At 41.6% G+C, this 24,616-nt stretch overlaps 2 protein-coding genes across 3 annotated transcripts in view; both read right to left on the bottom strand.

Annotated features, from left to right (window-relative positions):
- Positions 1-653: 653 nt before the first annotated feature.
- heg1 (heart development protein with EGF-like domains 1) lies at positions 654-15,706 on the bottom strand. Its single transcript, XM_033613859.2, has 14 exons — positions 15,298-15,706; positions 7,734-9,237; positions 6,068-6,558; positions 5,688-5,801; positions 5,368-5,490; positions 5,154-5,257; positions 4,996-5,051; positions 4,663-4,823; positions 3,262-3,396; positions 2,961-3,003; positions 2,824-2,861; positions 2,614-2,701; positions 2,205-2,382; positions 654-879 (listed from the first exon to the last, which is right to left on the bottom strand). Exons 1-14 carry the CDS (start codon positions 15,566-15,568, stop codon positions 736-738), a joined length of 3,450 nt encoding a protein of 1,149 aa, XP_033469750.2. The 5' UTR covers positions 15,569-15,706; the 3' UTR covers positions 654-735.
- A 2,718-nt stretch (positions 15,707-18,424) lies between these two features.
- slc12a8 (solute carrier family 12 member 8) overlaps positions 18,425-24,616 on the bottom strand; it is a 34,278-nt gene continuing 28,086 nt past the window's right edge. For both annotated transcript variants that reach the window (XM_033617182.2, XM_033617181.2), the window contains 6 exons: positions 23,973-24,119; positions 21,513-22,179; positions 21,312-21,409; positions 21,100-21,217; positions 19,092-19,152; positions 18,425-18,915 (listed from right to left, as the gene is read on the bottom strand). In XM_033617182.2, the coding sequence (XP_033473073.2) occupies positions 18,747-18,915; positions 19,092-19,152; positions 21,100-21,217; positions 21,312-21,409; positions 21,513-22,179; positions 23,973-24,119 (1,260 nt within the window). In that variant the 3' untranslated portion in view covers positions 18,425-18,746. The remainder of the gene's footprint in view (positions 18,916-19,091; positions 19,153-21,099; positions 21,218-21,311; positions 21,410-21,512; positions 22,180-23,972; positions 24,120-24,616) is intronic.

The raw sequence follows: 24,616 nt of genomic DNA, 5'->3' as shown, positions 1-24,616 counted from the left end.
ATATTCCAGCACCTAAAGGACCATATCAGTGTTTTTGCACGTTCTCACCTATTTGCTACACATAACATACACTTTACATTGCTAGTGTTTTTTTTTTGTAACCTAAATGTGTTTTCAATAATTCACATTCCTGATTGTGATCACGGTGAACATCATATCTGCTTTCATTTATCATTTTGCATTAATGCAGCGCAGATTCTGCAAGCAAATTCGTACTGCATTACCAGGCAACAACAGGGCGGATAGGATCGTTCACCGTCGTGGATCACCTACCTCAAGCACGTTTCAAGCATCTGCAAATTGTTTTTCGTCGTACAGTGAAGTAAATGAGAATCAGCGGCTGCCTGCGAGGCAGGGAAAAACACATTAAACAGTCTTTAGCGACACAGCAGCGATGCGTGTGAGCTGAAGTAAATGAGCTAAAACATGCAAAAACGGTGAAATGGACGTGCAATGACACTCTCAGGAAACATTTTACTTGCAAAAAATGTGCTCTTATATAATACGGACACACACACACTCACACACACACACATGCACACACACACCTGCATTTTCATAGCTAGCGTGCAGCCCTAAATGCAGATGAAATGGGCTTTCCGAAACAGTGCCGCTCACACATTTAACATCGTCACTATGACAGAAAACGTTAAGTTTCTGTGTTTGTGTGTGTGTGTGTGTGTGTGTGTGTGTGTGTGTGTGTGTGTGTGTGCGTGTGTGTTCAAGGTGGGGCAGTTAAAAGTAGTCTCGTCTTCGTGAATCGTCACTAATGAAGGAGGGGTTCCACTGGGCTGGGTAGATGCACGAGTGGCGAGAGCCCGGCAGGCCTGTGAAAGGGTACAGGCCGTTTCTCTCCAGGTCTGAGTTACGCAACGCAGGCTGAGGGAAAGGGAACAGAAGGAGAAAAAGAAATGATGGTTTCTTCTTGTCTAGTACAGTGATTTATCAGTTGTATCCAAACACATAAAACAAAGCCTTCAAGGTCACTGGTATTTTTCAGCCTGGACCATATTCACCCATGTTTTTGTGTCTAAGTGACCGATGGGAACAACAGCTTTTGGTCCAGTACTGAGTGATGCTGCAGCAGTGAAACAGGCTGCAATGTAACCATTCAGGTCATGTTCACACCATCAATTTACGTCCACTAAATGTAATAGGTTTTGCCACTGACAGGCTGAGGTTGTTAATCGAAGTGTCTAACAACGTATGGAAAGGATCCCTACAGAGGCATCCCTTTGTGTTAAAGAGTAAGATCATTTTTGTTTAATCAGAACAGCCCAAACATCATTATCACCAAACCTCCATTTACATTAAATTTATTATCGTACAACACACCTCATTCACAGTCAACAGAAACAAAATAAAACTCACAAAAACCATCTTAGTTCATCTTCCACTGTTCCAACACAGACAACACATTTCCAACGCAGCATTCACAGGCAACACATTTTCCCCACAAATACAACATGCTAATGTTTTTAGCACAAGCCTATGGCATTTTACATTGTATAAATTAGCCTAGGGGCTAGCGGACTTTTTCTGTACTCAAATGAAGCCAGGGGCAACAGCAACATTTAACAAAGGTTACGTTACAAAATTCAGCTCCATTGCAACTCACAAGGTTCACCGACAAAACAACTGTCTTATAAGAAACACATTTTCCAAACAAATATAACATGCTAACGTTATTAGCATAAGCCTATGGCATTTTACATTTTATAAATTAGCCTAGCGACAAGCAGAGATTTCCTCTGCTCATATGAAGCCAGGATAAATCTCAATGTATAAATCCCTTATCATTGAAATGAAAGCAAATAAAACCAAAAATAGACAAGAGGTCTGCAACACCACCACATGTAGTTACATTTCTGGGGAGGTGCACAACAGGCTACAGCGTAGGGTAAGGCATCGATTTGATGCAGAAGTATAAATTTCGAATAATAGTCTGAGCCTGTCAGTGGCAAAAACAAGCACTTCTAATGGGCGTAAAACTGATGGTGCGCAAATGCCCCATGTGGTTACACTGTAGCCTGTTTTTATGGCTGTAGGCTGCAGCGCTGTGCCTAAATAGTGGACCAGTTTCAAAAATTGTTGTCTCTATTACTCACTTAGACAAACACATGGGAAAATAGGGACCAGGATGAAAAATACTGAAGTTACCCTTTAAGAATGTGAGATAAAAGGAAAGGTGTTTTTTTGCTTACAGAGTAGTAAATGTCAGTCATCTGCAGCAGGTTCTTGGTGCTGCCGTTCTCTTGCATCTCAATGGTCTCCCTGCCCCACTCCGTGGATATGCGATTATTTTTGGGGAAGTCTGCATATGGAGACATCTGCAGGTCTCCGCTTTTGAAGATGATCTTGTTGATGTCATTCTTGTCTTTTCTTGGAGAACAAACATTTTAAAAAAGTTAACCCTTTTCTACATTTCATCAGAATTATTCACCAAACCATTGAAAGTGAAGGACCGGTGTTTTTTGCTAATTCGTGTAAACTGATTCCTTAAAAGTTACAAAAAACTCTGCCAGTAGATAATTACGCTACAGTCTATGATCACTTGTATTCTAAATCATATACAGAAGAGAAGTTTTGTGTTAAAAATAACAGCATTCTTACTTGCAACAGGTGACAATAAGAGCAATGACGAGGATGAGGACCAGAGCGCCCCCTGCAGGTGACACCACGACTGCAATCAGCTTGTAAACTGCAAAATCAAATAACACCATATTAATTGTTTGACTTTAAAAACATATGTAAAGATCAAAAACACAAATTTGTGACTTAAGTTCACTAAAACTGTTGTATGAGATTTTTAGGGCCACTTACAATTTCCACAGTTAAATCCTCCGAATCCGAACATACACCTGAAAAGTAGACACAAAGTCTGCAGTGAGATTGTGGACTGACATTCAGTGTAAGTAGATCAGCGCTGTCAGAAAAAAAAAAAAAAAAAAACAACTTACGGGACACAGGTGCCGTTTTCCAGCTTGTAGCCATCCCCACATTCTGAAACAGGACGTTTTGTTCAAATAAATCAATACTACACACTTTAGTATAAGCAGTTTCAAATCCAGTATTGTTTTGAAGATGCCCCATGTCTTTAATTTTGATACATTTCGTGTCAAATTTCTACTATTTCCTCAGTATTTTGTTTTTGTCAAAAAGGAATTGCTTGTTAGGCTGTCATTTTAATTAGGTTTATTCCACTTAAATCAGGTTAATATGTTTTATGTTTACTTTTTGTCATTACTGTATTTAGCTCACCTAAGCAGGACAGGTCATCCGGGTTGTGTTTGTAGTATCCTTGCAGACACTGGCAGTGAGCTGTGCCGCTGCTGTCCGTGCAGGTGGAGCGCTCTGTATCACACTGAGTGTTCTGGGCCACGCACAGACTTTCCACTGGAACACAGTGTGGACACAATTAGTCATCACTGAAGCGACACAGTAATCTGGTCATGACTTAGACAACATGAGTGGTCCAAGATGTCAGAAAACACCAAACCAGCTCCCTTGTTTCCTTCAATCCACTGTCAGGTTTCATCCCAGGGGACAGTTTGAATTTATTAATCTGTAGTTCTGGATCACAACTATCCTACATAAAACTGCTCCTGTGTGTGTGAGCTCATTGTGATGTTATGCTTTATGTTACTGCATGCTTGTCTTTTGCTGTTGCTGTTGGATTCCCTAAAGTGCAGGGGTTGTGAAATACAGCAGCTGGATGAGGAAGTTTGTAAGTGATGCAATGATGTAACTGTGGGAACTACTTATGGCTAAACTCTGCCCTCTAGTGGCTGCAAACACATTCACAGCTACTTTTAGTACTCTGACCTTGATTACATTTATACAAAAGCATATTGCATTCACTTGAGAAAAAAAAAATACAGTTATAGCCTCGGCCAAGTTGCAGTTACAGTCCAGACTCATATGTAGCCATGACAGTTGATAATGCTTTAAGTATTAATGACGCTCCATGTTTAAAGAAGCTACATATTCGAAAACATGGATGCTTCACACATCTTCAACCCGACAGCACAGAAGATTTATATAATCAACACAGTTTCAAGATGGACACCCAAGATTAGAGTCACCAATTCAGTACTGAAACCAAATGTCTCCCCTTCTGTTCCTGAGATACGACGCTGAGTAACGGCCAGAAAACTGTTTTTTTGTATAACATTATGATGTCACAGTGAAGCTGACTTTTGACCTTTTTGGATATTGAATGCCATCTCTTTATCATTTTATTCTCTTAGACATTTGCGTGAAATTTTGTCATAATTAGTTCACAAATTCATGAGTTATTGCCAAAATGTTTTGCAAGGTCACAGTGACCTTGACCTTTGACCAAGTCCAAGTGGATGTTTGTGCCAAATTTCAAGAAATTCCCTAAAAGTGTTAATGAGATATCATGTTCACGAGATTGAGATGAACTTACAACAAATAACATTGTTTCCAGCCATGGTTGTTGCTGGCACAGAGGCAGAGAAAATATTTGCCTGTTTTTTTTTGAGTTACTGAGATTTTTTTTTTTTTTTCCTCAAGTGAATGCAGTACGCTTCTTTACATTTTAAACAGGTCAGTTAAATTTTTTTTAACATTTTGCTTAAAGTGAGGAAAAAATAAACCCTGATGAAATTCAGTACAGTTACTAGCTGTTATATTTACCGTGATAAGAGAGCTGGTGGTGCAGCACCATCCGGCAGTGGGTCATAGAGAAGCTGCAGTTGCTCAGAGACATCTGGATGTTGTTGTAGACCTCTGCACTCGTCACATCAGTGGAAATGGAAAACATGTTGACAGCTAAGATATGAATTCCGTCCTCTTCCCTGTGGAGAAGAAATCAGATGTCAACACAGAGGTATACACTGACAAAATGTTAATGTCACATCATTTAGTAAAAGAAAAAAAAAATCTTTTTCATTCCTTAGTTTAGATTCATTCAAATTAAGGCCTGTGGAATGTGAAGGCTGTTGGCCAAGGGTGATGGCAAGAACTTACTTCTTACTCAGCGTTGAGCGGCTGTAACCTCGGAGGACTGACAGGGAAGCGTTGAGCTGAGGTGAAGACAGGAAGAGAGTGTGTAGCAGATATAATAAACACAACAGACACATTTCCTCAGATATGACAATGATGCAGTGACGCGGACCGCCTCTCACCAGCTGAATGATCTCTCTCTGGATCTCATGCATGGTGGCGCTCTTGAAGATAACCGGGTCATGTGGCTGTCTGTTAACACTGAAAGTTCCCAGAAAAGCCTTTGCTATGGAGGAGAAAAAATACAGTAGATGAATTCATAAATACTTTATATGCATGTTTTCATCCTCTGTGATTAAATTTTTGTTTTGCTGTTATGTATTAAAGGGGCTTTACCTCTGGTGCAGGTGCGTCCATCCTCCAGATCGAAGCCGAGCGGACATTCACAGCTGAAGGAACCTCGCGTGTTTACACACCTGGACCCGACAGGGCAGGGGTCGGTGTCACACTCATCCACATCTGGACACACAAGTACATGCAGGAAATACATTATGATTTCTAAAAGGGCCTGAATGCTCAATTGTAACACATGCAAATTTATTTTTTTTAAAATCATATTCTGGAGGTTTCATGCTTTGGTACATTGAAACACAGAAGTTAAAAGTAGCATGCATGCTGACGATGCTGTCAAACTGTCAGGATGAAGAGAAGCTCACCCTGGCTGCAGTTCGGTCCTGTCCATGCCTGCTGACAGCGGCAGGTGTATTCATGCCCTTTATAGCTCACACACATCCCTCCGTTCATACAAGGGTTTGACACACAAGGGTTTCCTGGAGTTCAGAGAGGAGAGCAGACGTTTTAACATAAAACAAAGGAAACTCAACCATTAAAAGCATTAAAAACTGTGTAATTATTTGGGACACATGATGCTTTCACACTGACATTAATTATGTCTCATTAGCCTCATAATGTGAATTTTTCATAATGCACATTTTTACACCTGGCTGAATTTTAGTATAATTATAGGTGTCATGCTGTGACAACTGCAAACCCAGGACTGTCACTTAAATTGAGGGGGCGGGTGTATACCACTTACTTGTTGGTGGTGGTGCTTTGGTGGGTGCTGTCGTCCCCACCAACTCTGTAGTTCCCCTGTCTGTCTGTTTTCTGGTGGTCTGCACAGCCTCTGTACTCTTGGTTGGGGTGCTGTGGGTGACGGTGGTGGTGATGCGCCGGCGATGGGCTGTGGTGATTCCTGAAGTGCGTGTGCTTGTTTCTATCGGCACGGTGGTGGCTTTTGTGGGAATAACCATCCCAGTTGAGGGCCCCTGGGTTTGGCTGGGGGACACATGGAGAGTTGGGTGCGCCGCTGAGGTCAGCAGGGCCAGGGTGGAGGCTGTGGTGGAGGGCGTAGTGTACGGGATGGTGGCCTCGGTAGGTGGCTCTGGAGTAGAGCTGGTGGCCGTGCTACTGAACCTGGGGGATGAGGTTGCAGGTGGAGAAGGGGTGATGGTGTGGGTGGTGGTGGTGGTGGTGGTGGGAGTGGAGGCAGTGGCTTTGAAGGTGTCTTCCTCTGTTATGTGTGATCTGTTAAAGAGAAAATCAATCAAATCTCTTGGAGACTGAAGAATGGAAAAGAGCATAAGAAAATCTTTACAATATCAGGACTGACATAACTGTAGAGGAAGCCACAGTGTCAGCAGGGGGCGCTGGAGCCAGTGATATAAGCTTTTCAATCCCTCAGACACCTGTTGCATTCCTTTAATAACATTATAATAATCATTTTATTTGTTTTAGCAACTTTATAAAAATAAGACAAAAACAATTTTTTGCAGAACATTATGATGTCACAGTGAGGCTGACCTTTGACCTTTTGGATATAAAATGTCACCACTTCATCATTATATCCTATTAGGCATTTGTGTGATGTTTTGTCTCAATTAGGGTATGAATTTTTGAGTAATGGCCAAAAAATGTGTTTTGTAAGGTCACAGTGATTTTGACCTTTGACCACCAAATTCTAATCAGTTCATCCAGGAGTCCAGGTGGACGTTTGTGCCTAATTTGCAGAAATTCTCCTCAGGCGTTTTTGATATTCACGTTGACAAAAATGGGATGGATGGACAGACAACTAGGGGTGGAAATCACCAGAGGATCCACGATTTGATATTATCATGATACTTCAGCCACGATACAATGATTTTAAATATCTTCAGTCTGTTCATCTCACTTCAGCCATTTTTATTACAGCAAAATGTATCTAGTGAACTGAAAAGCTATTGATTATATTATTCTAGTGGGCTACCTTAAGTTTAATTTGTATTTGTCGTAATAATAATTTATATAATAAAAAAATCTATACTTGGTGCTGTGTGACGATACGATATTGCCACACAAAAATATCACGATATTGTGCTGTATCGATTTTTCCCCCACCCCTATGGACAACACTAAAAACATAATGTTAGTAGTAATATAAGGTAATATATATGGGACACAGATACAACTAATGAACACCAACAAAGAGATACAATTAAGAACAGATCAGTAAGTTTATTTACCAATGTGTGCTGCAGTTTTTCTGTCAAAATAATGTTTTCTAATAAATAATATTTCTAAATTATAACAACGACAATCATAATAATACATTTTATATAGCAATAATTAGAAATCCTACACTGTGCTGCTGTGCTTGTGCAACAACCAAATGCCTTTCCTTGAAAGATTATTCTGCTACTTATTTAATAGTAATAACAGCTTACCCTTCTGTCACAGTGACAGGTGTGGTGGTGAGGAAGTCCTCAGTAACCAGCACTGGAGTGTCTGTTAGAGAGTTATCCACTCCTGATGTACTACTGCTGACTGTAGGGGACGCTGTGGTCAGACCCAAGCTGACGCTTTGGTCCCTGGTCTGGGATGAAACCCCCTCAGTGCCCTCTTGAGTGCTCAAGTGGTGGGATCTGGTGGAGACTGACTCAGTGGAGGTGCCAACACTAGAGCCTGACCCCTGCTCCGTCCCTGAGATGTTTGTAAGACCTTCTGTAGGTGAAGTGACAGGAGGCGTGAAAGAAACAGACACTTCAGACTGGTCAGTGCTGGGCTCCGTCATTCTGAGGGGTGGTGTCGAGTCAGAGGTTTCCTCTGATGTGGAGGTGTACTGATGAGTGGCGTTAGGTTGTCCGGTTAAACTTTGCGTTCCTCTGGGCCCCCCTGGGCTCCCGGTCTCTTGGGGTGTCCCCTTGTAGGAGTGGGTCATGTGCTGGTCTGTTGTGTCCCCGCTGTCAGTCCTGGTGGACAGGGCACTGTGGGTGTAGACCTCAGTCTCTGTAGCCCCAGATGACGTACCCCAGGTGGAGGGGGGCTGATGGGAGCTGGAGTCCTCTGTGAAGGCAGAGGAGGTGCTGTTGTTGGAAGACGAGGTGACAGACAGCAGAGTCCTCTCCCCAGCTTTGGTTATGGTGATGGAAGTGTAGGTGCTGTCGGTGTGGACGGCTGTGTGGGACGTCAGGGCTGAGGCATCTCCTAGTCGGAGGCTGGTGTCTGGACTGTCCTGGGGGAGTCGGGCCTCCTCTGTCAACATCCAGGAGCTAGCCTCCCTGGACACAGCAGGGGAAGCGCCTGGCGCCTGGTCTGTGTTAGTTAAGTCCTTCCAGTCTGTGCTGCTGCTGCTGCTGACACTGTTGCTGCTGACACTGTTGCTGCTGAAACTGTTGCTGCTGACACTGTTGCTGCTGAAACTGTTGCTGCTGACACTGTTGCTGCTGACACTGTTGCTGCTGAAACTGTTGCTGCTGCTGCTGCTACTGACGCTGCTGCTGCTGACACTGTTGCTGCTGACACTGTTGCTGCTGCTGCTGCTACTGACGCTGCTGCTGCTGACACTGCTGCTGCCGGTGCTGCTGCCACTGCTGCTGCTGATGACGCTGCTACTGCCGCTGCTGCTGCTACTACTACTACTGGCGCTGCTGCCGGTGCTGCTGCTGCTGGTGCTGCTGCTACTGACACTGCCACTGCTGCTGCTGGTGCTGCTGCTGCTGGTGCTGCTGCTACTGACACTGCCACTGCTGCTGCTGCTGGTGCTGCTTCTACTGACGCTGCCACTGCTGCTGCTGGTGCTGCTGCTGCTGCTGGTGCTGCTGCTACTGATGCTGCTGCTGGCCTCAGTAGAGGCTACAACAAGGGTGGAGGTGAGTGGCTCAGTAGACAGACGTGTGGTCTCTAGTGACCTGCTGCTTGTTTCTGTGAAGGTTTGTGTCTGCTCAGTGTCTGTGGAAAAAGAAAAAAAGACATAACATTATCAAGTTTGTACAATTACACACTTCAGATCAGACACTGAAAACTGAAAGGAATGGAAAAAAGAGGGTTTTTTGGTTCAACAAATGCTTTATTTTAACTGAAACTTTAAAACTTTTTTTAATGGAAGTATGTGTAAAAAGTTTGACAGGCAGTCAAGAAGGAAAGGAGACCCGAGATCCTCTGTCTGGTTGCGCATTTTTTTCAGTACCGTACATAAGCAGATGTACAAGGTATGATAACCGTCAATTTTTTTTACCTTGAAACCATGTCCCTGCAACCCTAGTGCTAATCTAACTGAGTGCAGAGTCTACAGAAGTCGAGAATGACCATACTTGCAATTACTTTTTTAATGCTGTTATATTGAGATAACAAAGTTTGTTTTCTCATGATAATGGTTGATTTATGCTGATTCCCAAGGAAACAAAAGGTTGATTTCTGGAGATAACAAAATAATTTATAGCAAGAAAAGGACTTTTGTTTTCATGAGATCACGGGATAGCTATGGAAACTTGTGGGAACTTGTGATAGGCATTTTTTTTTGACACTTTATGGGTCAAACAATCAATCCATCAATTGTAAAACACGAAAATCGACAGATATTGTTAGTGGCTGGACATGAACTCCTTCAGCTTAATGACAGAAACAGATATCAGAGAGTTACTCAACTTATTCCCTAGGCTGACATTCATTTCTTCAGACAATACACCTTCAAAATAATAACCATGATCTGGTTGTCTCTGTACTGACAATACAAAGTGTACATATTTTAGTTCACTCCCAGCTGTGGCCACCAGAGGGCGCTCACCAGGCTGAGTCTGGCCTCTACAGACTGCAGAGAGGAGGAAGATGCTGTCAGAAGTTCTGTTGCTTGCTGCAGAGACAATGATTTTGGGTGGGGAACAATTGGCAGTGAGGCTCGTCTGCTCTAACAAAGGCTTGAGGTCCTAAATATGGTGGTGACTGTCTCCGTTGGGAATTGGCCACTTCCTTCCTAAAGCTGAGTGAGCACAAGGCACTGGCAGAACTCTGTCACCATGGATCTGGGCGTGTTTTCATGTTTAGTGCCTGTGGGGAGGTTTTTCTTTTTTAGACCAGCTCTGATTGTTGTCAAGAAATGAAAATTACCTAAATGTTATCGGAAGAGAAGTGTCAGAAAGGAATGTTGCTACAGAATGTTTTAAATAGATATTTTTTTTAGCAGTTTCCCTCTGACAGTTGACAGTTGGGACAGACAAAAAACATGCACGGAGAGAAAGTATGACAAGCAAACAAAGGTCACCAGCTGGAATCAACCCAGAGATGTTGCAGTTACATGATGTGTGTCTTAGAAAAAATACGCCTCTGGGACACCACAAAATAGTTTTTAAAACCTTGTCTAATCAATGGCCACTGTCAAGTGTAAATAAAGCTTTATTGTTAGTATCAAAACAGTGAATATTTTTTTATATAAACTAATAACTTAAAAGCTGTAAACACAACACTGACATATCAATTTCTGAACCAAAAAAATTAAGTTCTAGCACACACCAGGACACTTGGATAGACACTGTTTTATTGCCGTCAGGTGTACCTTTCAGTTATCAGGTGGTGATTAGCGGAGGATCCAACGAGTTCACATTCTCTACTACAAATGTACTTCAAAAGCAAGCAAAAGCTTCATAAGCATGAACAGTTGTCTGTCTCTATGTGTCAGCCTTGTGATAGTCTGGCGACCTGTCCAGGGTGAACCCTGCCTCTCACCCAATGTCAGCTGGGATTTTCCGGTTACAGAAAATGAATGTTTTTTTTTTTTTTAAGATAATGAGATACCATTGATGTCAGAGAACCAAAATTCTCATTTTTAAGTTCATATGGCAAACATACATACACATCCAGCACACATAGTATAACTTAAGCATTAATATGGGCGTACATAAGTCCAATAGTTACTCTCTTTTATCCCTAGGCTCCATTTTGTTCACTTACTATGTTTTACTGTCGTTTGATGCAAGGAAGGTGGTGTAAAGTAGCTTTTTTTTTTTCTTTTCTGAAAACAGCTGCTATGAGAGCAGTGGGACTTCAGTGGTTGTAGGCCGTAAAAACCAAAACAACAAGCTGAAAGACGCTAAAATGCACCACAGAGCTGAGGGGAGCTGCAAAGTTGCGTGATAATTATTATCATGATCCTTTGTTATATAAAAATATCAACGACTGCAGCTGTAAATTGCATAACTAGTGAGCATCCAGTGGGCTTTATGGATGTATTTTATTGAAAAGTATATATGAGAAACAAAAACTCACAGCCCAGTCTATGTGTGTGAGGTCTTTCTCTGACCTCGAGGTCTTTTCTCTGCCCATCACTGATGCTGTGCTGTCTGACAGCCTGTTATCTGGCCAGTCTCCAGCAGCCCAGGACTAGAACAACAGCACTTTGAGGATGAGCGTCGGTGCTGGACGGCATCCTGACAGCGAACACACAGCCACCAGCAGCCACCATCCAAAACCAATGGAGGGGAGAGTTCAACTACAGAACAGCCCGTCCACTGGGAGTCTGTGAGCAGAACTGGGCCACTGGACTCTGTTTTTGTAACTCACTTCCTCTGCATGTGTCTCTCTCATTATTTCATTTTCTCTCTCTGGATCCAGTCCGGGCAACAAAACTCAGACTGGAACGTGGTGCTGGCAACAAGTGAGGAACACTCCCAGATTCTGCGCTGTTTATCTCTCAGCTCTCAACTGTTAACATGGCTGTCAGTGTCGTCTTTTCACATCTGTTATACACCAGAAGCTCTGTGGCTTGCATGTTAATTTAGGCAAATGCAGCAATAGGGCGACATATTAATGAGGGTGGATGGTGGTATGAGGTAGCAGTGTGGTCATTACATTGGTTGATATTTTGTTGGCAACAGATCAAACAGGTCATTTGTTGCTTGCTGTGGACTTTTGCTAAATTCAGCGACCAAATTTAATACTGTGTCATGACAGTCACTTAAAGACCTGGTGCGGGATGTGAAAAGGTGAACTTGGTGAAATCAGGGTGACAAAGTGAATCATTTTTGCTTGGTCATTCTTTAGCACATTCGGGCAGAGCATTTGACCCTCACATTGTTTTCTGTGAATGGTACTGGGCAGCTCCCAGTCTGAACACATCAACTGGAACCAAAAAAAACTCTCAGTGGACTAACAAATCTTCATGTACAGCTAAAGTTATCACTGGCATTGCTATAAAACTTGTTAGAATTAAAGACTGTGCCCAGATCTCAGTATAATAACCAGTTTTGTATACATGTCTCAGTAGTATCGCTGTATATTTGGGGTTCACTTTGGTTTTAAAGGCAGAATCCAGTGACACAATATGTCATAATCTCCCTAGAGGATATAAATTATTTATAGTATCAAGAAAGCTGTTAGTTTTCCTTACATGATGTTTTATGGAACCTTTTTAGTATCATGCTTGCCAATGGTTCCATAATGCATCCTGATATTCTTAAATAGTTTTATGAAAATTCTTCATTCGTACCCTCAGAGCTTAGATCTCTCTTTCTACCCTCTACCTGGGGTTTAGGCTCAAAAGTATTTTTGCAGTACTGTAGGGCTGCCCCCTGAGAGTCGAAGATTCGTATCATCAGTCTGAGACCCTACGGTCGACAGAGATTCCTTCTAGTCGAGCAGTCAGGTTATTTTTGTTTGTTTTTTGATCAGTCAGTGTGCAGTGGGCTTCTGTGGATATTTTGGTCCCCAGACTTAGCTGCAGACTGAGCACTTCTTGCTTTCACGCTCAAAGGGACATGAGCGTGTGATGCAGGCAGCTGACCAATAGAGAAGAACCTTTGCCCGGGCCCACTCCGAGATAGTATTATCTTCTGCCTTCTGTGCAGAGGTGTTGAACTTATGGCTCACTGCAACATAATACGATACAGTCTCTGGCTTTTGTTAAATATCTGGTGTTGGCAAAAAAAAGCTGTTGCACACCTGTCATTAGCATAGTTAGGATGCATTGGAGGGCTAACATCACTGTCACAATATCACAATATTTTTGATCCAATGAGCTCATAAGTGTCTAAGTCTACTGTCCTACATGCTGCATGTTACAAGGTGCTCTCATCAACCCTTGTATGAGCTGGTAAGGAAATGTCAAGAGTTTTTTGTGGCAACAGCAACACCTCAGCTCAAGTGCTAACAGGAAACTACCAAATATCTAAAAAGGAGTGAGAGTGCAGATCAGATTTGATACTTAGATCATGATAAGACAAAGTGACACATTAATGAGAGTGTCTCTGGGTGTTCGCTGCTTTCATCAAACTAAGTGAATGGATGGGCCATGTTAACATGTAAAAGGTCCAGCATGTAGGATTTTTGTAGCATATAGCAGTGAGGTTGCAAAACTTAGACTTCTCCCGTGTGCCATGTGTGGAAGAACTACAATGGCGATGCAAAAACGCGAATGGTCCTATCTAGAGCCAGTATTTGGTTTGTCTGTTCTGGGCTACTGTAGAAACAACATGGAGGAACCCTTGGAAGTGGACCCACTTGATATTATGTAGATATAAACGGCTCATTCTAAGGTAACAAATACCAATTCTTAATTGTACACTAATGAATACATTATATACCATTTTTGCCGATAGATACCCTTAAATCCTACACACTAAAGCTTTAAGTATAATTTCCATTCTGCTGACGGTCTTCGTTCATTGGAAAGATCAGTCAGTTTTAAGTGGTGGGGATACTTTTATCCTCCTGAGACCCTGTGTCCTCATATGTGGACCTCACATTTTGGCTTTACTTGACCTTAGACTTCATTCTACTTAACTTGGATCTGTTGTCCTCATTCGTGGACACTTCTTGTGCCATCTAGTGGTAGTAAGAGCACAATACACTAATCCATAAACAAACAAGATGGCAGGTATCTCTGCCAAGACAGTCTGCTGTCGATCCCAACAGAAAAGTGGACAAGGTCCAAAACCTGATCACATTTTATGGTTGAAACTTGTTTATTTATGATTAATAATGTTTGTAGTTTGATATGGCAACAAATTTGACCAATTTTAGCAACAGCAACAAGCTAAGACTGTTAATTAGAAAAAATTCATTTGAGGACATTGTGACTTTATTATTGTTGACTATGTTTCCTTTTTTCATACTTACAGGTCCAATTGATCACAAATAGCTAGGTGAAATGTAAAATACATACAAAACAAAAGTTTGCGTCTCAGGAGGATGTTTAAAAAAAAATCAAAGTAAACTGTCTAACGGTGGGTTTATGCTCCTTAATATCAAAACTACAGATGGGAGCACACACTACCAGACCTAAGTAGAAACTATACAAGTCAGGGAATTGATTGCAACAGAAAATTGGTTTGAATTCAGCGACTGATCATTAAACTCATTTTCAAAGCAAAATTGCCAGATAATGTGCTGGTTCCAGCCTCTCAAATGTAAATATTTTCAGTTTTTCTCAATCTCAAACAGCACTAAGGGATTTTGAACTGCTGGTTGGACAACAAAGCAGTGTGACTATGTCAACTTGGGCCTCAGGAACTTGTGACAGGCATTTCTCACTATTTCTGACAATTTATAAAACGTGCAAAGAAAATAAGTGTTATTACAGCTCTATACTTGTGCAAAATTAACCAAAGGTGCAATGCACTTGTTCAATGACAGTGTCTATTTATTTTTGCATATCAGTTAAACTTATTTTGATGGCAATCTGTAGCAGAGAAGCACTTTTTAAAAAATTATTCATAATTCAGGTTATTGCACAACAGGATGCATCAGGAAATCTGCGGATGTATGAAGTTGTAATTGAGATTATTGCTGTCTTACACAAAATACTGAGATATCTCCAACTGAATAAGCTTTGCTGATGTATCTCTATTGTATATTCGTACTAAAGCTTATTTTAATAAGATGAAAATGTAAAGTAGACACACTGAGCCTTCACTTTGCAGAGGAAAATATTCCCAAATGGCATTATAGGGACAAACTCTGCAAACTGAACTAACTTTTTAAACGTTACACTTGTCACCGCAGGCCTGACAGTGCTCTTACCAAGGTCTGCAGCAGCAGTGTGTGTCTCAGCAGTGTGTGTGAGCAGGATGTTCCTCTGTGATGGTGATAAACTTTCGCTGGAGTATGAAGTTGAAGTTGCACTGTTTTCCAAGTTGCTGAGTTCATCTGTGGCGGCTGAATGATACAATACTGCCGTTACCGGATCCGTGCTGTTGTTACTGGGGGTCCCTGCCCCGAGGGGCCCCGGTAGACCCAGCAAGAGGACCGACAGAGACACACCGAGGACGTGATTCAAAAACCACGTTTCCATGATTTCCAAGACCCCAAAACGGTCGCCGATAGTTTCCGTGAAGTCGAGTAGAGGCCGGGGAGTCTCCCGGGGACACCATGGGAGGAGCGCTGCGGCTATATGTGAAGTTTCGTAAGAATGAAATAAATCCTGGAGCAGGTCCGGAGGAGATCCGCTGCTCGATCGGCGGGGAACGGAAGATAACAGAACCGAGGCAGCAGCCTGTTATCACAGCGGAGCGGAGGAGCCCGGGCTCCTCCTCCTCCTGCACACACACACACACACACACACACTTTAGTGTTTTACTCTGTCCTGTTATTCACGCCACTAGCCGCCTTGCTTTGCTGCCTTCAGGTGGTGTCGGAAGTCCTGCCATTAAAAAATAATAAATTTTTTCTTTTTTTTTCAGCCACCAAAATAAACTAAAATGATAAAATTAGGAATCAAAATCTCAGAGAAAGTGACATATCTGCAAAGTCACAATAATGACACACTGACTTTTCATCATGGCATCTCCTATGAAATTATTTTAAAGCCATAGGCTACTTTTGATGTCAGGGCCATTACTATGAGATGTATATATATTTTGATTTTACATAATCTATAACTGTTGGCAACTTGTTTTTCTGGTGGGAATGGGCTTTAAAAGGCCCAACTGCAAGTGAAGCAGACGAAAATGTGTCCAACAAGAGTAGATTTCAGGGGGGGACACAGGGGACCCTGGGGACTGCATTGACTCCCCCAATAAAACATGAAAATAGCAGTATTTTGTTTAGTAATTTGATACAATTAAAGTCATTTGCACTATAAACTGATGTAGGGAGAAAAAAAAGCTGAGGCTGAAGTGGGGGATTTATTTCAGAAACAAGTCCTGTTTCTCTTTTGAGGCTAGAAAAACTCTGGTTGCTGCTATATTTTTATGGTGATTTGTTGTACATGAATGCATCTGCACATGTTTGCACATGTTAGATACTGCATATCATAGTGCACTGAGATTTGTAACAAACTGTAAAGCCCTCACTCATTACTGTACGCTTTATTTCAGGACTGGTTGACCACCTTTGACCTTTCATAGGCTCAGTCACTGGTATTTGTTCATTTATAAAGTCATACTGGTCAAACTCCCTGCATACACTTGTACTTTGATTGAACAGAGATCTGACTGAAGCTTCAAAAAAAAAAAGAAAAAGAAAAGATGAAAATATGTGCATAAAAATGCATGTAGGACCCTTAAATCCCCTGTTTTATATGTGTCCCCCCTACCAATTTTGAAACAAAACCCTGGGGTCTAGTAAATATATCATACAGTTTAAAATACAGACTATTAGTTATATTTGGTTAAAGAGTGAATAAGAGCTTGTGATTGTGAATAGTTTTCAGCAGTAGTATGTTTGTTGCTGTTATATCGCTATCCTAAGTGACAAAAAGCACAAAAGCATCTTTGAATTTGAACTAAATTCATCTACTCAAGTTGTACACTGTTCATGGTCCCATTCTTCAGCCAGCCCATACAGAGGTTTGTCCTCTCAGCAACTGGTTAGTAAGAAACAGACCAACAGCTCCACTGCTGAGAACCATCTGATGCCCATATATACGTCTCAATACTGATTGAGTCATTATGAGACCAGTTGATCGCGAGGAAAGGTATATTAGATAATCATGTGCCTGTTGGCAGGTTGCAGGTCTGACAGCAGAATGCAAAGAGGAAGTGGTTTTCACAACTTTGCTGTTGGGTTACTGGAAGAGTAGCTCTTGTAAAAGGTGCGACACAGTTCACCCAAATAAAACAACCGTGTTGCTGACATACATCCAGCATGTTTTAAGCCAAAAAATTCATATCATTTCTTAATCCTCTTGCTATAACAGAGCAATTAGCTGATCAGAATGACTTGATTTAAAATAATTTTCTTAGCAAGCACTGTATCTCTTTGATAACAGGATGCTGGCTGTGATTTTTAACAGGAGAATGGCTCACAGCCATGGAGGAAACATCAGTACTGAATGATGTTCAATGATCCATTCAAACACATTTAATAGTGCATTTTGGTTTTGATTTAACCAACTTCAAAATATAAATGTTTCAAGTGGAAATGGTCAAGTTTTGTGCTTTAGCTTATCACTGAGAAGTAATGTAATGGCTATAATATAATGACCTCATCTGTGTCGAGATTGGCTCTCTATGAGCCTCACTGTACAATGCAAATTCTGCTTGCCACAGAGAACGATTTCCCAGGAAAATGAAGGCTTGATGTACACCCCAAAGGAAGTGCATCAACCATTGCGCAACCGAAACAGAAAGAGGATAGCGCTTTCGTTTACCCTGGAAGCTATCAGTAGATATCCCCAGTTACCTAAGAGGATTAATGTAAGTTCTTTGCAGTTACTATCCACAGCAGTGGAATGGTGGATGGTGGAAAAACCAAAGTAACTGTGAAAACAGTGGTAGCTGTTAGACTCTGAGGAAAACCGAAAGAAATCCAGTTGTCTTTGTGACAGCAGAGCCAACATTAACACCATGTGGAAGTGCCAGGTGTCAATCAGTCCCGCTATCAGTCATTCTTAGAGGAAAGTGGGGAGTAGGCTGTTATGTAAGACACTTCACTTTTTTCTTGGAACCAGTTGGATCGAAAACTGAATCTACATGCTTATCTTGTTTTATGTGTTGCTGTAAAACATATTCAAAGAAGAGAAGTTAGGTGTGCATGTTCTTCAGAGTCTTTTTTTCCCACTATCTTTGAATCAGATGCCACTGATGAATATGACAATTACTGTAGTTTTACAAGGACACATAAGCCACCTCTGAAACGTGACTGACATCTAAAGGCCAACTGATGACAACTTGAGAAACAAAATCAATGACAATATATTGCACACATGCAGAAGTGAACTAACATTTTAATTAAGTCTTTCTGTTACACATGATATTTAAGCCTGGACTTCTTGGAAGTGACCTAGCAGTGCAGTAATCTAACAACAAAAATGTTTTACAAAGATTGTGATACTTCAAAGTTCAAGCCATAAATGATATTAAGACAAAATAAATTACGTTTTAATTCAGTTTACTTCTATGAAGAAAAATGATCTGAGCCACTGAACGTCTGTTAAATATATGTGTGTGCATATGAGACACAGTTTGAGGCAGAAAATGTGGTTTCAGGCTGACAGCTGTGACATGTAACAGAGGCAGCCTTTAAGTCCGTCAGTGGAGTGGTGGTTGCACCAGCTTGCCGGCCCTGATGAATGAGGATTGGTGATAGCGGTGACGAGAGGCAAAGTCAGCATTTTCCTCTGTCAGCTGCTTGGTTTTCAGCCCAACCACGGACAGAGAGGGGGTGACTACGATCTCATCCCGAGGAGCTCCTTTCCTCCTGAAAGACAGGGGATTAGTATGACAAAATGGGCTCCAGGACAAGGGAAATTATCCATAACTCAAAACATACGAATACAATTGAATACATCATGACATGTATGATGAATTACTTCAGTTTCAGTCTGTGTTTTATCAGTGATCTGGACAGATAATTCAACTTAGAACACACAGTACCTGAAAATGCTATTCAATGTTGATTTGAGCCACGAGAAAAAGCTGAACCGAGCTGCCATACCTGCAAATAAATCAAAATCCAAACTGTTATCTGGAGAAATGAGCTCAGTGAGTTACTTAAAAAATATAGTTTGTAGTATTAACATGTTGCAACAGTGCACAGACGTGTAATAACAGAGCGGGGAGCAGCCCACAGCACCGACTCGACCACCTGTGGGTCAAGTGTTTAACACTTGCAGAGACTGTGCTCAGCAATGTCGTGAGTCAGACTGCTCAGGCATGCTGTACTGTGGTGAATTTAATGCACAAATGCTGGGTGTCCCATCCAGCTATTCTAGAAATCCTAAGCCACAACAGCTGCCGGCCGGCCGGGCAAAAAGGCAGCAGAAATGTGTCTGAGTACATTACCGGGTCACATAACGACTGAGCCCTGACTTAAAAATTATACTGCAAATCACAAGATATTTGTTGGACATAATCTAAATGATCTAATGACAGAAAATAAAAAAGGAGTCTTTGCTTCAGCTTATATAAAGCAGCATGACTTGCAGGCTACTCCTACTGCTATAAAAGGCCTAAAATTACACACGTTTATGGGATGGCCTTGGAAATGTGCTACACAAATAACACGCCAGGCATGAGAAAGACTCCTTTTAGCAGACAGTAAACCAGATATTTTGTAATAAAATAAGTTCATTAAAAGCATATAATTTATAGAATGCAAAATGTAATGCCTGTATGATGATCAGTGATTTCCTGCCCACTAAAAGGTATTGTAATTCCAGAAGAGTCCTATGTGCATATAATGGCAAGAAACAAGCCTCTTTTTCACACTTTGTTAGTATAATGTTTTCTTTTTTTGGGAATTATATTTCATTCTGCAGAATCTGCAAACTAGGCAAGAGCTATAAAAGAAAAAGTGCCTCATAGTCTAATGTATGGAAGCCCTGAAAGGCGTGTGAGAAAAAAAATCTGGTAATCTATTTTCCAAGTCTTATCTATGCTGATTTCTTTCCTGTGTTTGCGACTTAAAGACAGGTGAAAAAAAGGTTTTGCCAGGATAATTTTTCTGACTTTCTTGATTTTTTTTCATCTATCAGAAAGGATCATTTGAAGTTGTTGAAGTGCACCACTCCGTGTTCATAATAAAACTAAAATCGCTCATGTTTTTCTAGGTAAGTTTTAATTCATCTATGTGCTCTAAACACTAGGTATGTTCACACGTTATGTGACATTACTGTCATGTTTTTATTTTAGCTTGAAATGTCTTGTGTCAGATTACAGCTGATCAAAATTTTAAGCTAAATCTGTCATGGCTTAGACAGATAATTCCTGCAAAACCTTTTCACCTGTCCGTAAACACAGGAGTGAACACACTTTATATCAGACAAGATTATTTTTTCTCACTTGCCTTTCAAGGCTTTCATACAAACACTTTCCTTGACAAAAAATAAATAAATAAATAAATAACACTTTTCTTATCTGACATTATGAAGCCAAGTCCTATTTTTCATGTCAGTACAATGAAAACATTTTTTTAAACCAGCATAAAGAATAAATTTCAACAACTGGAATAAGTATATGTATGGTATTGATGCTGGTTTAGAGAGCTGTACTGGACTGTCACACTCAGTCCATCATAGAAAATATGGTTTAGGCTACAGGCTAACATTAGCTGTACGTGCTAAGCTGAGTGCCGGCTGTAATACAGTGTCAAAAACCTTCATCCAGATGAATCTCATGTCCAAAGTTCTCTTTGGCACACCAAGCTAGAAACTACTGCACAGGTGCAGGTGGTACATGTGTGAACAACACAGAAAACCCTCTCTGTACCACATTATGTTTGTACAGCATGTGAATCTGTCAGCTTGAATTTTTTTATTTGTAATGCATTTCCTTTTTATGTTGGACTACCTGTCTAAGTCTGGACACTTGGTCACCTTAACAGGACCTCACTATGAGGCCAAGCAAAGTGTCTCTAAAGAGGAAATGAACTAATAGAAATCACCTAGTGGTAGTCCAGGACTTGTTCTCCCGATGTAGATGAAGAGCAGCAAGGCGACCACTATGTTTGCCAAGGCATACACCCACTGAATAACAAACATGATCAATATGGAGCCCAATGCCTGAAAGGAAAAATATATATTCATTAAATTCTGTAAATATCTGAAACTAATATAACTATATTATAACATATAAGATTGTGTATGTGTAACCTACCCCAATAAGAGCAACCCAGTGGTTGCAGAACTTAGCATACAATGAATCCTGCATGCTTTTGATCTCAAAGCTCTGGTGATCTGCTTTATCTCCAGCACCTGGAAGATTTAATAAAGGATGATGTTACGAAAAACAGGTATAACTAACGTCTATGATCTCTACTCCAGTCACTTCCACTGTCTGATGGTTAGTGTTTATCACCTGTGCTGTGATTGTGAGGGTCAGCAGATGAATCCAGCTCAGCATGGTGTATTTTTGAACGGCTGTCAACATGTAGTTCTTCTCCAGCCGTGGTATTCCTACGTCCACACTGCACCTCAGCGTCCTCACATGGTGGAGCTGAACTCATCTCCTCTCCTTTCTCCTCTGAGAACATATTGCTGTTTAGGTCCAAGCCAAAGCTGTCCATCAGTTTCTGCTTGGTAGTTACATTCGCCTGTCTGCCTCTGCGTCTACTGCTCAGCTCCTGCATGGAGGACATCCTCTCAGCCCCAGCATCAACATTTGACACAGGGGGAAAGATCTGGTCCATGTCCCTAGTGAACTCCAACAGGGTGCCTTTGCCCTGCGGACTCTCGCCTCCGCTCCCATAGCTTGGGAGAGTGGCCTCGATCAGAGGCCTAGCGCTTTGCCTGACTGACCCACGCTGGGTTTTTTTGGCCGGGATGAGGGTGTCCCTCTTGTCTTTAGTCTGCAGCTGGTAGGTCATGGCCACACTGAAGTAGGAGTAGTCGATGAAGCTGTAGGTGAGCATGAAGTTTATGGTGACGATGGGGGCCAGCACGTTGACCCGACCGATGAAAATGAAGGCCGAGGTCAGCAGGCTGGTCAGACAGATGGCTGCCACCGGAGTCCTGTTTGGGCCTCGCTGTTAGAAGGGAAAAAAAGCTAAATTAGCCATTAAATTCTTCGGATAAGTTAACCATTTAAACAGTTTCAAAAAAAAAAAAAATTGTCACAAAACTGGAAACAGACCTGTTTTAATTAATTCATGCAAAGTTGATGTTTTGGAGATACTTTCACAAGATGCTTTGTAAAAATGCACATGCCCTGTCTCCCTAAAACAGAAATACTTTATACTTATACTTATACTTATACTTATATACTTTATACTAAAACGATTGCCCCATTCCACCAGATTAAGATTCTATGCTTTACAACTTTAATATTTTGCTCAAATAAAACCTTATTTCATGTATGGATACTTCAGACAAACAGCCACCTATGAAGACTAATTATATCAAACTGAACTATTGTATTTGAGTAATATAAAACAAAACCAGCAGAAAAAAATAGCCATTGTCTTAACATGTGATTTGTTAACCAGTTTTCTTTCACTTCCCAGGTCCTATCACACAGTTTAAGGAGCACTGCTGTGTGCCTGGCGGGCCTCCAGAGCACACAGCGGAGAAGGGCCCTGCCCGTCTCCCTTCCTGCGTTTGTTCTGAAGCTTTGATTTGGGCCAAGATGTCTAGGGCCTCATTCCAACCCGCTGAGAGAGGTCAGACGCCGCTGCCACCCAGGGAAGTCTGAGGAAAACTGGGGGTGGACGGGATCAGGATGTTAACGTGAATCTGTGTGTGTGTGTGTGTTTGCGTATGCACATGTGTAGTTGTGAACAGGAGTGAGTCGTCACTCTTTGCCGTAATGCAGTCAGTCCCCTCACTTCTATGGAGTGGAGTCTGCACTCTATAGTTAGGCAGTCCTGTCACTGTTTCCTGTTGAGTCCACCCACCACACCCCCCTGAACATCCAGACTAAACTTATTAGCAGTAGTGGAGGAAACACTCACATCCAGTACTAAGACTTCACTGTAAAATCACTGCAGTACAAGTCGTATAATCAGGAAAATGTACTTATGTACTTACACAAAAGGTTCCTGTGACTGTTAAACTATTATATATTGAACCTTGAAATTATTATTACTAATGTATTAACTACTGAGACCCCAGCTTTTGTCTGGAATGCATTTTTAATTTCTCCTACCTACTTTTAATTAGTTAGACCTGCTAAGTATAAAAACTAGTCATATAAAACTGTATATTTTAATGCCTAAACATTGTTGTGCAAAAACTAAATTACAAACAATGCAACATTTGTTCAATGTTTTGAACTGTCTGGGTTAGGGGTCACTGTTCAAGCCTAAAACTGTTCAAAACCATTCATTTCAACGCCTGAACATGAAGATCAAAATGAAGGACAGGTTCAAAGATGGGTGTGGTCTGAGCAAGGGTTCTGGAAGTAGGGAGGTAGGAAGAAGGGAAGGGGCCATAACCCTCCCCACTTTATGTCCCTCGCCCACATTTGCTTTAAGATGCTGTATTGAGCAAGAGCGATCCAATCGCAAGATGGCCTCTAGTTTTCTTGATTAATTGATTGTATGATATGCAAAGATTTAGAAAATAGTGATAAATACCATCACATATTGCAGGTTACTCAGTCTCTTCTCTTTACTGCAGTCACATAAACAGATAATAATGTTAATGAGCCAGTTTAAACAGTCATAGCGAACTCGTAGCAGATCATCGTTCTGCAAAGAAGTGAACTCACTGGTGCAGTAACACAAACCCTCACTACACAATCTGCATCCACATCATGGTGACTCCAGCTAATGTTTTTCCGTATACTGTAATGCCTCTCGGGCTCCATTCATCCACCCACCCCTCTTCCCAGGAAGGCCAGAGCGGGGATGACCCTCTCTTGAGCGATGCACTGGAGGATCCTGGGTGCTCCGTACAGGCCGCCCATGCAGGAAGCCAGGGAAGAGATGTAGAGGCCCAGCAGAAAGAGGAAGCCTACCAAGGAGACCTGGAGGAAGAGGGAAAACAAACAGAGGGTGGAAGAGGATAGGGTGGGGTTGGGAGCTCACAACAGCTACACCCAAGTTCAGTTCCGCTGCAGCCAGCCCCTTATAAAAACAATGAGAACTAACCACTGATGGAGAAGTCAAGGATTTTTTAAGAGTCGGTGATTGGCTAAAGCGAAATCGAATATTAATATGAGCGTTAGTTTTGCAATAATACTACACTATTTGTACACACGACTCCACAATATCGTAGTGACAACTGGCCAGTAACTTTGATTGGAGCTGGAGGCTACAGAACTTTTGCTGTTAAGTTAATTTACACTACCCTGATTCACCTGTAGTTTAGACTCTGATGCAGATGGACTAAAATAAAAACTGACACTTACTCACTTACTCCCACTTTTTAATGGCACATCACAAAGCTGTGAACACTTTGTGTGTTACTGTACGTGCATGAATCTGACCTTAGCTCTGCTCTGTGCAAACTAAGCCCACCAGG

The sequence above is a fragment of the Epinephelus lanceolatus genome, chromosome 14 (assembly GCF_041903045.1).
Source record: "Epinephelus lanceolatus isolate andai-2023 chromosome 14, ASM4190304v1, whole genome shotgun sequence".
In the NCBI taxonomy this organism is placed as follows: Eukaryota; Metazoa; Chordata; class Actinopteri; order Perciformes; family Serranidae; genus Epinephelus; species Epinephelus lanceolatus.
The sequence above is the reverse complement of the archived record's forward strand: the minus strand, read 5'-3'. Positions and strand labels throughout refer to the sequence as shown.

Excerpts from the sequence above, each read along its gene's own strand:
- heg1 (XM_033613859.2), bottom strand. The coding sequence starts at position 15,568 with ATGGAAACGTGGTTTTTGAATCACGTCCTCGGTGTGTCTCTGTCGGTC. Across the intron at positions 6,559-7,733 it reads CCTGTCACTGTGACAGAAGG|ATCACACATAACAGAGGAAG; the intron begins GTAAGCTGTTAT and ends TCTCTTTAACAG. Across the intron at positions 2,862-2,960 it reads GAAAACGGCACCTGTGTCCC|GTGTATGTTCGGATTCGGAG; the intron begins GTAAGTTGTTTT and ends TCTACTTTTCAG.